Source organism: Arachis ipaensis, chromosome B1, assembly GCF_059453495.1.
Source record: "Arachis ipaensis isolate K30076 ecotype BB chromosome B1, ASM5945349v1, whole genome shotgun sequence".
Taxonomy (NCBI): domain Eukaryota; kingdom Viridiplantae; phylum Streptophyta; class Magnoliopsida; order Fabales; family Fabaceae; genus Arachis; species Arachis ipaensis.
Window position 1 is genome coordinate 15099270 of NC_142436.1, and position 13145 is coordinate 15112414.

The 13145-nt window shown below is 35.9% G+C and overlaps 2 protein-coding genes across 3 annotated transcripts; one reads left to right on the forward strand and one right to left on the reverse strand.

The window, feature by feature from the left end:
• The first annotated feature begins 221 nt into the window (after positions 1 to 221).
• On the forward strand, positions 222 to 1003 carry LOC107616747 (STS14 protein). Its single transcript, XM_016318682.3, has one exon. The coding sequence runs from the start codon at positions 299 to 301 to the stop codon at positions 827 to 829; it is 531 nt and encodes a 176-aa protein (XP_016174168.1). The 5' UTR covers positions 222 to 298; the 3' UTR covers positions 830 to 1003.
• Positions 1004 to 2237: 1234 nt separating this feature from the next.
• Positions 2238 to 7146, reverse strand: LOC107646916 (uncharacterized). 2 transcript variants are annotated; one of them, XM_088501113.1, is made up of 12 exons: positions 6688 to 7146; positions 6452 to 6521; positions 6070 to 6136; positions 5723 to 5806; positions 5458 to 5577; positions 4637 to 5095; positions 4003 to 4412; positions 3799 to 3898; positions 3638 to 3697; positions 3446 to 3532; positions 3205 to 3333; positions 2238 to 2752 (listed from the first exon to the last, which is right to left on the reverse strand). In XM_088501113.1, the coding sequence occupies exons 2-12, from the start codon at positions 6517 to 6519 to the stop codon at positions 2450 to 2452; spliced, it is 1887 nt and encodes a 628-aa protein (XP_088357239.1). In that variant the 5' UTR covers positions 6520 to 6521; positions 6688 to 7146; the 3' UTR covers positions 2238 to 2449. The 2 variants fall into 2 exon arrangements, with proteins under 2 accessions (XP_088357239.1, XP_088357238.1); XM_088501112.1 differs by having other exon boundaries at positions 6811 to 6993.
• Between the last annotated feature and the right edge of the window lie 5999 nt (positions 7147 to 13145).

Sequence of the window (13145 nt, forward strand, 5' to 3'; positions counted from 1 at the left end):
TTTTCCCACCCAACTCCATTTTGGCCATTACACCTTTCAACATTCTGTAATAAAACTTTTTAGATATAGGCTATAACATTGCTCATTAAACAAAATAACGTTGAGGTTTGTTTTTTCAGTTTTTGTGCTGATTTTTTTTTTTTTTTTTTGAAAACAAAAATTGTAAAACAATATATCTCAGCAGATAATTAATGCCTCCATGTGTCATTTCGATATAATAAATAGATGCAGCTGACTTTGCTCATCACAGTTGCACACACACCAACAGAACTAGTACACTGATTAACATCCCACAATAATGAAACAAAACACTCTCCTCTCCTCTCTGCTTCTACTGGCAGCACTGCCCATCCTCCTCCACGTCTCAGCCCAAGCAGCAACCTCCACACCGCCGCCGCTACCACCCGCCGCAACAGAGTTCCTGGCAGCTCACAACGAGGCACGAGCCGCGGTGGGCGTTCAGCCCCTAATCTGGAGCCAGCAGCTGGCTAACGCCACAAGCCGACTCGTCCGGCTCCAGAGGGACAAGATGGCCTGCCAGTTCGCCAACCTGACAGCCGGCAAGTACGGCGCCAACCAGCTAATGACAAGTGGCGGAGCCGTGACGCCCCGCATAGCGGTGGAAGAGTGGGTGAGGCAAAAGCAATATTACAACCACGCCAACAATTCTTGCGTTCCAAATCACAGGTGCGGTGTTTACACGCAGGTGGTGTGGAGGAAATCGATTATGTTGGGGTGCGCTCAAGCCACGTGCGTTAAGGAGGATGCTAGCTTGACCATTTGTTTCTATAATCCACCTGGGAATTACTTTGGGGAGAGTCCATACTGACCCATGCTCTATTTCTTAATTGTGATAGTTGCTGAGTGTATGTTAAAGTTGGCATTTCCGTTTAGTGTTAACTAGAATGGTGCTGAGATTGGGCTTTTGAGGTCATTGAACCCTTTTGGCATGATGCGATTCCCAGTTTGCTACTAATAATAATGAATCTTGTTTACTAGTTAAGAGATCTTCTTGTCTCCCTCTTACACACGAAATGAGATCGATCTTCATTTATTTTAATATTTTCTTTATTTTCAAGGAGGAGACCATTTGCATTTGGGCCACGGTTATTGAAATATCAATCAATGATCTCTGATCCAATTAATGTTTTCCTATTATATTATTTTGAACCTACTCCAAGTCCTCCCAACTATAATTTATTAACTTTCTTTTATAACTGGAAACCCTATTTTTATTAGTCAATAATCAACCAACAACAGAAATTTAAACACTAGCTTTCTTTTTTTTTTTTAAGCCAACACCTATAATTATTCCACATAGCATGGAAACGCAACGAATTCGATAGAAAGGGACTTTCAGGCCGCAATGCATTTTCCCCTTCCGTGCCTCAAACTTAGGACTTTAACTTTCCATAATAATAATAATAAGAGAACAACTAGGGAACCAAAAGCATATCGACCAAAAATCAGCCAAAATGTGTTTGGGTTCCATGAAAAATCGGGTTTTGGTTTGTGATCCGTGATCTCAGGAGCAGTTTTCAAACATATTATTCAAAAAGTGATTTTAATTAAACGGTTTTATTTACTTTTTGACTGGTCACATTTTGATTTCATATACTTTTCCTAATAATAATAATAATAATAACGAACAATATAGAAGGCAGAGGAATTTATTATTTTTGGTAACAGTTAGTCAATAATATTTAAAAGTATAAACTAAAAGTTTATTGTTAGATTGTTAGATAAAAAAAATTAAACTAATGACTAAAAGTAATGTAAAAAATAATAAATTATACTAATCTTTGAACTTTTTCATAATTATAATAATATATTTCATTTTGTCAGTTGATTTTCTTCCCAACCAATGTGTTAGTTACGGTTCTTTCAGTCTACGTATATTACTTCAAAGAGTCTTAAGAGTAATATTCTATGAAGCCTATACATGACGTCTAAATTTGACACCAAACAAGATTCCTAACCGTTTTTATTTCAGTTTCAAGATTCGTTTAGTTAAAGTTTTTCAACCCAATTTTTAAGATGAAAAAACTAACAAATGACAAGGATAGTAACTTAATTGCACCGACGAAATTTGTACCTGGAGTTCACGTGAACATGTGAATCCCAAGACATTGTATCTTTCACTGTTTCTGATGAGATTTTCTTTGTAAAATTTTGTCAATATTGAAGAAGGAAATAAAATCTATTTTTAGTTTTGGGGTCCAAATGACAATCAATTATAGCTCAAGATAATTTATATTGCTCACGGCAGAATCACTTTGATACATTACATATACTACTACCATTACTTACTACAACCCCATCGGAAAAAAAAATAACAAAATGCAAAATAATACACATTAGTTCTTAGTAGTAAGATATTGCTATTGGAATCTACCCTCTCTACTTTGTACAAAAGAATACATAGGCCCAAACAATGTAACCAAAGCAATCACTTTACCAAATCCTTAGGAATGAGATATCTAAAAGAGAAATTGTGTGGAATCCATTCTATGCTTTTCGGAAATTTTTCCAAGTGACATTTCTTAACACTCTTTCTAAGTGATTCAGGCAGAGACTGTTGGATCATGTCAACTGTACCGGCAGGACACAAGCCGGAGTCCTTGACGAACGACTCAACGAGCTTCGGTAAAAGTATTTTGTGGTCCTTTCGTACCCCAAAAGTGGCACGAACGTACTCTTCCTTGGCTACTTCTAGTTCTTGAAGCACTCTCTTTGGTGTATATACACGTACCTGTGAAAAATTTTCATTACAAGACAAATGACAAATTAATGTTAGGCAGCCATGTGAAAATGAAAAAGGAGATAGTAATTAGTATTACAGTACGATCATATGTTTGTCAATGCACGTTTTCTTGTTTAGTTTCCACTTTCCACCCGTGAAATTGTTTTGGTTCTATCATATTTATCACATGGAATGGTCCACCTATGTTACCTTTCAGGAAGCATGGTGATTTCTTGCTATATATATTAGTCCATTCTGGTACATAAAATCCTTGTATACATGGTAATGAAATTCTTGTAATGTAATATGGTATAGTGAAATGCTAGCATGAAAACAATTTTAACAAATGATTTTTTTTATAATTTGTGTTCAATTTGAGTGCTTATATCTATCTATGAAGCAAGGTTACTTTCTAAAGAAATACCAATGATTGACATAGCATCAAGATTCGAATAATGTACCGCTGGATCGGAATGGTTTCCAGAGCAGAGTGCAAAGTGTAGAAGAGGTTCAGGATGCTCAATTGCATATGCTTGTTGTCCATTTCCGGCTTTGAATTTCGTTCTTGAAGAAAAGAACATTCGTAGCCACTTCAAGAAGAAGGAAGTTAGAAGAGGAAGTCCTAAATATGGTGTAGCATGAAAATACTTGACAAGTTAAAGAAATAGCAAGATATTGCTCAAAAATTTAGACATGATCCACCTGTCCAGGACGCGACATTCGGCACCCCAGTATAGCACTCTGTATTGTGTCTGCACTAACTGTATGACCTCCAACATTATATGCAGCCTGTAAAGAGCAAGTGGTTGAGCATGTTAGTCAAGGAAAATAGGCCTAAAAGGCTCATCCTTTAATTAAAATGATTGAATCTGCATCTCAGTTTTCAGTTTATACCTTCAACAAAAGAAAGACTCTCTTCACATTGTTTTGTGGGATACCATAAGCCAAAAATGCCTATTAGAAACCAAACAAGAGGTTTTAACTTTTAACACAATAAATCAAGTGAAAGAAGAGGAGAAATAATAAAAGAAAAACATGGTTTTCAAGAAACTTGCATGCATCACTAAAGCATTGTGTATGTTGATCCAGAAAGCTAGCTTCTCCTCGTGTTTCAACTTCCCTGGATCGATGTCTTCTAGTCGAGAAATAATTGACCTGAAACAACATAGAGGCATGTCCATTACAATATCAAGAGATTAAAGAATTTCAATAATCTATGTACTTTTTTTATGTGAAACATTTATGATCTTAATCTAAACCTGAAGTTCTGGAGTAATTGTTCTGTATCACCCAATTTGGTATTATCTCTGTAAATCCATGATACCTCAACCATGGTACTGTAAGGTCCACTAAACTCCTTGAGCCCTTCCACATGGAAAGGGTTGTCTAACCGTACATCAAAAGACGAATTGTTCCGGAAACCTGGACTCCACATATCACCATGATCTCCAACAGAAAATGCACTAACTGAAGACAAGGATGAACTTGGTGAGGAAAGGCCAGGATTCGTCGTAGGCGGGTCTGCAAGTTTACAGTATATAGCTGCTATGCACTTCACCATATCCTCAGAAAGCTTGTTAGGTGTATCTGGAATATGATCGGATATTCGCGTGCCAAGATGCTCTGCTAGGCTGATTATATTTGATGAACCATCAACATTTTCGGAATACTGTAAAAAAAATCAACAGTCAGAATCCATAAAAGGCAAATAAATACTGAAATAGTTGTAAAGAGAAGTGGACATGGTAGAACTTCTCAATAAAGTGCATAGAAGAAGTTTTGTAAAAAAGGATCTAATTGCGGGCACTTAAATCCAAAGTATGAACTCAAGTAAAACATTAAAATGAAAATGCAAACCAAAAGCACCCTAAAACTTCTCATTATGTGATTTACCTCCATCATGGACAATGGCTGCGAATGACAAGCTCGCAAGGATGCTGTAGGAGACTGTGCTGTTGCGAATGCTGGACAATGGGATAACGAAGAGTGGCAACGATATACACCAGAATCTAAATGCTGTTCTTCTGGCTGACTTACACTATGTTCTTTCTCCGGAGTCTCAACTTTATATCCATTAGTATGTTCTTTTCTAATAGTATCAAGCATATGACTGTTGGATTGAACTGCAGAACATTCTCTTTCGGTTAAGACCTCATGAGGCCTAGAAACTTCAGTGTATCTTGCTCTTGGAGTTGTTATTAGAGGAGACTCTACTCTTTCCTCCTTGGTGGGTGGAGAGACAGAGGGTAACTGCGGATCGAATGCTTTGCGATACAAGGAGAGGAGATGTTGTTCCAAATACACAACTTCCAACTCTAACACTGCAATTTCCTTAATTAATTCTGTGGTTGGCTGAAGTCAAAAAGAAAAAGAAAAGTGGTTAAAATTTGACAAACAAAGAGCATAACATGAACAAAAAATTCTTAAAAAAGATTTTATTCACAGTGGACTCTAAAGAGAATGCAGCATTCATTGATAGACTGCATAATAATCTTAGAATAGCAGACACAAAGCAGGGTTGAGCCACAAAATTATGCACCCCATGCTAGCATAAATTAGGAGAAACCATATAATATGGTTTCAATTTCATTGTCAATGTTCCTCTATAGTTTTCATGATAGCATACATAAAACAGTCCACTGATTAATGGGGCCAAAAATGTTGACAATAGAAGCAATGCACGCACTTGTTGTGCCAAAAGAAGAAGTCCCAACCTTGGGTACTATTGTATCATTGGAACTAGCAAGAGATGATGAAGGTCGGTATCCAAGCGCCTTTTCTAATGTGCTTCGGACCTCAAATTGGTATTGCAGTCTTCTCTCAAGTTGTAGAATCTGCAACAAAGATAATTCCCAAAAAAAAAAAAATGTAAAACACAGCTATTACATGAGGCAGAATTATGCAGAACAAAAATACGGTTGAATTAGAACATGTCAAAAAGGGAATTGTTATGAGCAGTTTCAAGAACTGTATTTGTACCTCTTGCTTCAGAGTAAATTCAGCATCATTTGTAGCTGTTTGTTTTGTCCTAGAATTACAGCATTCTGTGAGGTACCCAGTATCCTGAAATCAGATTAATGCCACACTTCAGCAATGAAATTCTCACTTATAAACTTTGTCCAGAAGCAATTAAACTAAACTACACCAACAATATCTTCGCAGGTCACGATTATACAACATTGGATAATGCCAAAATATTTGCTTAGAAAGAAATACATGCATATCTCACAATGCATTTACAAGAAGCAGTATCTACAAAAAGAAAAGGCTGAAAGAAAAACAGTGATGACATTTTCTTGATGAAATAATAGAGAAATTGGTTATACCAGCTTAATTCTATCTGTGGCCTCAGTGTCTGTATTATCCTCCTCAAACTTTTTCTTATCAGGAAAGCTGCCATTACAAAGAGAGAAGAAACGGTTAAGATTAGAATCAGTTTATATCTGGATCTGAACTTTTATTTGGGAGGTGCATTCACGAACTCCCAATTCTCAAAATGGTGTTTGACAATAGTAAGAGTGAGAATTTAGAATCTAAAATGGACACCACTTTACTCTCAAGTCTCAATGTGAAATTCTCAGTTATGTGAAAACATTTCAGAGAATGTGGTTCATATGCTGTGTTTACATTCGTGAAAATTTTCCACTCAAAAAATGGTTCTTCAATGCAAAATGTTATAAGTGTATAAATATTCCACAGAAGGGGCACCTCTTTGAACGCTTGTGCCTTGAAACCAACCTCAGTTCCATATTTTTTTTAACCCCTTCAAGCTCCATGCCTGAAAAAACCATGAAGAAAACAAAATGTGAGTTACCTCTGTTTCAGAAAGAAAAAAAAAAGTGTCCTGTTTTAACAGAAAGTAATACAGCAAATGTGCAAAAAAACTTTTTTTTTTAAATGGAAAAAAAAAAAGAGAAAGAAAGCAGCATGAGTTAGCATCCTACCCAGGAGCTAAACAAGTAAGAACACAGAAAGAGAGGAAGAAAATGATGCAGAAGAAGAAGAAGCAGCACTATTCCAGAATAGGAATAGAAAGTAGAAAGTAGATTCCAAGAATTTCAGGTTACCCTTGAAAGGGATCATTTACTTTGCTTGCTGTGTATAATAAATAATGAGAGTTTTGACCAATGAGCCCCTCGCTTATGCTAAGGTATAACCTTTTGTGAATGATTGCCTTTTACATATTGCATTGAAGACATGAATTAAAAGTAGTGTTGCTCGTTGGGGTTGGGGTTCTTGAAGCAGCATTTTCCTTATTTTTAAGCTAAGTGTGTTTTTATTTATAGAACGGCGACTGCTTTGTTACAAAAGTCAAAACGTCCAAAAGAGGATTCTCTCTCTCTCTCTCTCTCTCTCTCTAACGTTTCTTGAGAAATGAGAACAGAGATCCAAATTCACTTCAGAGAGAGAAGAAAGAAGACGAAAGGAAGAAAAATAATAAATAGAGGCTGAATTCTGAGTTTGTTACTTTGTTTGCACACTTGTCTATAAATAATATTATTATAAAAATATTAAAAATTAATCACTAAATTAGATATTATATATTTATATATAAATATATATTATTTAATTTATTTTTAATATATATTTTATACTAATAATTAATTTAATAATTAATTTTTTTATATACACGTGTAACATAGTTAAAATTATTACTATTTTACATGGATGAAGGTTAAGTAAGGTCAAGGTCTCAAGGATAACAGATTGTCCTCTTGGTACAAGTTATCTAGCTAAGCATTTTAGACTTAGGATTTTTACATAGGAATAAAGTGATGGAAAAAATAGAAACAGAGAGATTTCTGACAAAATTTTGTTTCTATTTTTTATATTATTAAAAGAGTAAACGACACAAATGTCCAACACAAGAACAATATGAAAGCACTCACAACACAATATTGTAGCAATTATAACAAGCAAATATAACAAGTAAATCAATAATAAGAACACACCGAAATTTTAACCTGGAAAATCTCCTTAATGTGAGAGGTAAAAATTACGAGTCGTCCAGACCAATGAAATAGATCCACTATAATTAAATGAGGTACAAGAGAGTCTCAAATAAAGCACAAAAACGTGCATATAAACAGCCAAAACATCAAAGCACCAAAGCTTACAAATGAGAAGCAAAAAGATGAAAAGTACCCAAAAATAGAGCTATTGTTCGAAACCTATTTCTCCCTCTACAAACTTTCAATCAAAATTTCCACCCTTCAGAATGAGGGACAAAATGTGAAAAATCTACAGTTCAAATTTCACGTCAATCCAATGGTGAAAGAATGAGAAACTGCTGTTCAAAGAATGCTGCTCTGTTTAAATCTGGGAAACATATTTTCTCTCTTGCGAAACTAATTTCTCCCACTGCAAACTACCAAACAACATCTCCACCGACCAGAATGAAGTACAAAATGAGAGAAACACGCAATTCAAATTTCAAACCGATCCAACGGCGAACGAATGAGAAACTGCCATTTAAAATTTACTACTTTGCATAAAAACGGAAATTCTATTTTTCCCCTTCTCTCTCACTTTGTGGCTACTCTCTCACACTCTCAAAAGACCTCAAAATCTTATTAGGTTGTGACACAATGGGTGTAAAGAGACACCCTCAAAATGTTGGGCTTGAGCCTCACAAAGGAGAGAAAAAACCCAACAAACCTCCCCCTTCTTGACTAGGTGGAGGCCCTCGCCATTCCGGCGATCAAACAATATGTTTCAAGCTTATCTCTTGACAATATTTTTGTCATCATATCAGCACCATTATCATCAGTGTGAACTTTCTCAAGTTCCAACAACTTGGAATCTAACACATCCCATATCCACTGATACCTAACATCAATATGTTTAGATCTTGCATGAAAAGTAGAATTCTTAGCAAGATGAATAGCACTTTGACTATCACAAAACAACACATAACGGTCTTGCGTGAAACCAAGTGCTACAAGAAACTTCTTCATCCACAACAACTCTTTACATGCTTTAGTTGCTGTAATAAATTATGCCTTTGTAGTAGAAAGTGCAACACACTTCTGTAACCTTGACTGCCATTAAATAGCTCCCCTGCAAACTTGACCAAATAACCTGAAGTAGACTTTCGAGAATCAATATCTCCTGCCATGTCTGTATCAGTAAAGCCAACTAGCAAAAGTTTCTCACCACCAAAAATCAAACTCAAGTTAGTTGTACCTTTGAGATATCTCATAATTCATTTAACAGCATTCCAATGTTCTTTACCTGGATTAGAGAGAAAACGACTCACAGTACCAACCGCATGAGCAATGTCTGGCCTAGTACACACCATAGCATACATCAAGCTTCCAACAGCTAAGGCATACAGAATTTCATCCATTGCTTGTTTCTCCTCATCAGTGGTTGGACACTGCTTGGTGCTCAACTTAAAATGAGGAGCAAAAAAACTAGCAACACATTTGGCATCACTCATGCCAAACCTTTGAAGCACCTTCTTTATGTACTTCTCCTGTGACAAATAAAGTTTCTTGGAATCTCTATAACGAGTAATAGTCATGCCCAAAATCTATTTGGCAAGACCTAAGTCCTTCATAGCAAAGAACTTGCTCAATTGTTTCTTCAACTCATTAATCCTCAAAGCAGTCTTGCCCACAATCAAAATATCATCCACATAAAGCAAAAGAATGATAAAATCACCATCAGAAAATTTTTGCACAAATACACAATGATCTGAAGTTGTCTTACAGTAACCATGCTCTCCCATAACAGATTCAAACTTTTTGTACCACTGTCTTGGAGCTTACTTCAATCCATAAAGACTCTTCTTAAGCTTGCACATAAAATCTTCCTTTCCTTTAACAACAAAGCCCTCTAGTTGCTCCATATAGACCTCCTTGTCTAAATCACCATGGAGAAAAGCTGTCTTCACATCCATTTTCTCAATCTTTAGATCAAGAGACGCCGCTAATCCAAGCACAGCACGAATGGATGACATCCTTACAATAGGAGAAAAGATATCTTCATAATCAACACCTTTTCTCTGGCTAAAACCTCTAACAACCAATCTAGCCTTATATCGAGGCTTAGAATTGTATTCTTCATTCTTGATTCTGAATATCCATTTGTTCTTCAAAACTCTCATACCCTTAGGTAGCTTCACCAACTCATAGGTATCATTCTCAAGCAAAGACTTCATTTCTTCTTGCATAACTTAAAGTCATTGAACTTTGCTTTCATCTTCAACAACCTCTCCGAAACATTCAGGTTCTCCCCCATCAGTCAACAAAATAAATTCATGTGGAGAATACCTTGACGAAGACTTTCTCTCTCTTGTAGACATTCTAAGTGCATTTGCAGAAATTTTTAAAGTTGGTTGTTTATCTGGATCATCATCACCAACTTCATCAAGTATCGGATCAACTATTCCATCTTCACTTGCACCTGTATCATGCTCATTATTTTGAGCTTCAACTCTACCATCTTCCACCATAGGCATAGAAGGAGTAATATCCAAGTCAGAAAAATCATCATTAGGCCAAACCATTGGCTTCTCCGCATTATCAATATCCTTCAATGTTTGGTCTTCAACAAAGATAACATCTCTACTCCGAATCACGTTCTTGCTAACAGGATCATAAAATCTATAACCAAACTCATCCATGCCATAGCCAATAAAAATACACTGCCTAGTCTTTACATCAAGCTTAGATCTCTCATCTTTGGGAATATGAACAAAAACTTTACATCCAAAGACTCTTAAATGATCATAAAAAACATCTTTACCTGAACATGCCTTTTCTGGCACTTCAAATTGCAAGGAAACACATGGTGTCCGATTCAAGACATGAACAACAGTGCTCAAAGCTTCATCCCAAAAGGATTTTGCCAATCTAGACTGTGACAATAAGCACCTAACTCTTTCAACCAATGTTCTGTTCATCCTTTCAGCCAAGCCATTCAACTGAGGAGTCTTTGAAAGAGTCTTCTGATGTCTTATACCATGCTCTTTATAATAAGCATCAAATGGATCTGAGTACTCACCACCATTGTTAGTACGAATGCATTTCAACTTCTTCCCAGTTTCTCTTTCAACAGAATCTTAAAATTGCTTGAACACATTCAAAACTTGATCTTTGGTCTTCAAAGTGTAAACCCATAATTTTCTAGAATGGTCATCAATAAAGGTTACAAAATAGATAGACCCTCTATGTGTTCTTGTCTTCATTGGCCCACATACATCAGAATACACCAAGTCAAGTATCTCCGGCTTCCTTGAAGGTGGATGACTCTTGAAAGAAACCCTATTTTGTTTCCCAGCAAAGTAATGGTTGCACTTTTGCAAAGCAATCTTGCAACAAGATAAAAGATTTATCTTGGATAACATATTCATTCTTTTCTCACTCATATGACATAATCTTTTATGCCATAAATTAGTTCCATCAACAAACTCAGCAGCATTAACAACATCTTTCACAATCTTTGTTTGAGTTAAATAAAGAGTAGAGTGTCGTGTACCTCTAGCAACAACCATGGAACCCTTGGTGAGCTTCCAACTATCACGAAAGAATGAGCTATCCAAGTCTTCATCACACAACTTACCAACAGAAAGTAAGTTCAACCGAATATTTGAAACATGCTTCACACGCTTCAAAGTCAACTTGGTACTGTTGGAAGTTTCTAAGCAAATCTATCCAACACCGGCACATTTTGCAACACCTTGATAAGCCATTTTCACATCACCAAAATCACCAGGAGTATAAGACGTAAACAAATTCCTCCTAGATGTAACATGAATAGAAGTACCACTATTAATCACCCAACTAGTTCTATTATCAACAAGGTTAACAGATTCAAACTCCTCAACAAGAAGAAAATCATCATGAGTTACATTAACCTTGTCTTCATTGCTACTATCATCTTTATTTGTGCTCTTGTCTTTACTTGCCTTGGCTTTCTCCTTCTTTAGCTGCTAAAAAAATTTCTTCACATGTCCCTTTTGACCACAATGATGACACTCAATATTTTTATACTTTCCTCGATGCTTGCTTCTGCTTTGATCTCTACTTTTAGAACCTCAGCTTTTGTTTCTCCCCCTAGACTCAGAAATAAGAACATCTGAATGTGTAGTTGATGTACCTTGTGACTTTCTTCTCATTTTCTCATTCAAAACACTGCTCTTGGCAAGATCCATAGAGATTACACCATCAGGAGCAGAATTGGACAATGACATTCTGAGAATTTCTCACGAGTCTGGTAAGGAGCCAAAAAGTAACAATCCTTGAACCTCTTCATCAAACTTGATACCCATGGAAGATAACTGATTTATTATTCCTTAGAAGTTATTCAAGTGATCTGTCATTGATGTCCCATCTGTATATTTCAAAACCAACAACTGCTTGATCAAAAACATCTTATTATTCCTAGTTTTTCGAGCATACAACTGTTCAAGGTTAATCCAAAGGGTCCGAGTATGTGTCTCTCCAATAATATGGTTCAACACATTATCGTCAACACACTGCCTAATATATCCACAAACTTGTCTATGCAACAAAGCCCAATCATCATTAGATTTATTATTAGGCTTCTCTGTACCAAAAACTGGTTGATGAAAATTCTTAACATAAAGCAAATCTTCTATCTTTGATTTCCACAAATCATAATTAGGACTATTAAGAGTGATCATCCTACTAGTATTAGTATTAGCTTCCATTGTTCACAGAATCACAAGCCCAAAAAAATACCAACAAGCTCTGATACCAGTATGAAAAAGCCTAGCAGCGGAAACAACACAAATGTCCAACACAAGAACAATATGGAAGCACTCACAACACAATATGGCAGCAACTATAACAAGCAAATATAGCAAGTAAATCAATAACAAGAACACACCGAAATTTTAACGTGGAAAATCCCTCAATGTGAGAGGTAAAAAATACGGGTTATCCAGACCAATAAAATAGATCTAATATAATCAAATGAAGTACAAGAGAATATCAAACAAAGCACAAAAACATGCATATAACCAGCCAAAATATCAAAGCACCAAAGCTTACAAATGAGAAGCAAGAAGATGAAAAGTACCCAAAAATAGAGCTGCTGTTTGAAATCTATTTCTCCCTCTGCAGACTTTAAATCAAAATCTTCACCGTTCAGAATGAAGAACAAAATGTAAAAAATCTACAGTCCAAATTTAACGTCGATCCAACGGTGAAAGAATGAGAAACTGCTGTTCAAAGAATGCTGCTCTATGTAAAATTGGGAAACCTATTTTCTCTCTTGCGAAGCTAATTTCTCCCACTGCAAACTTTCAAACAACATCTCCACCGACCAAAATGAAGTAAAAAATGAGAAAAATATGCAGTTCAAATTTTAAGCCGATCCAACGGTGAACGAATGATAAACTGCCATTTAAAATTTATTGCTTTGCATAAAA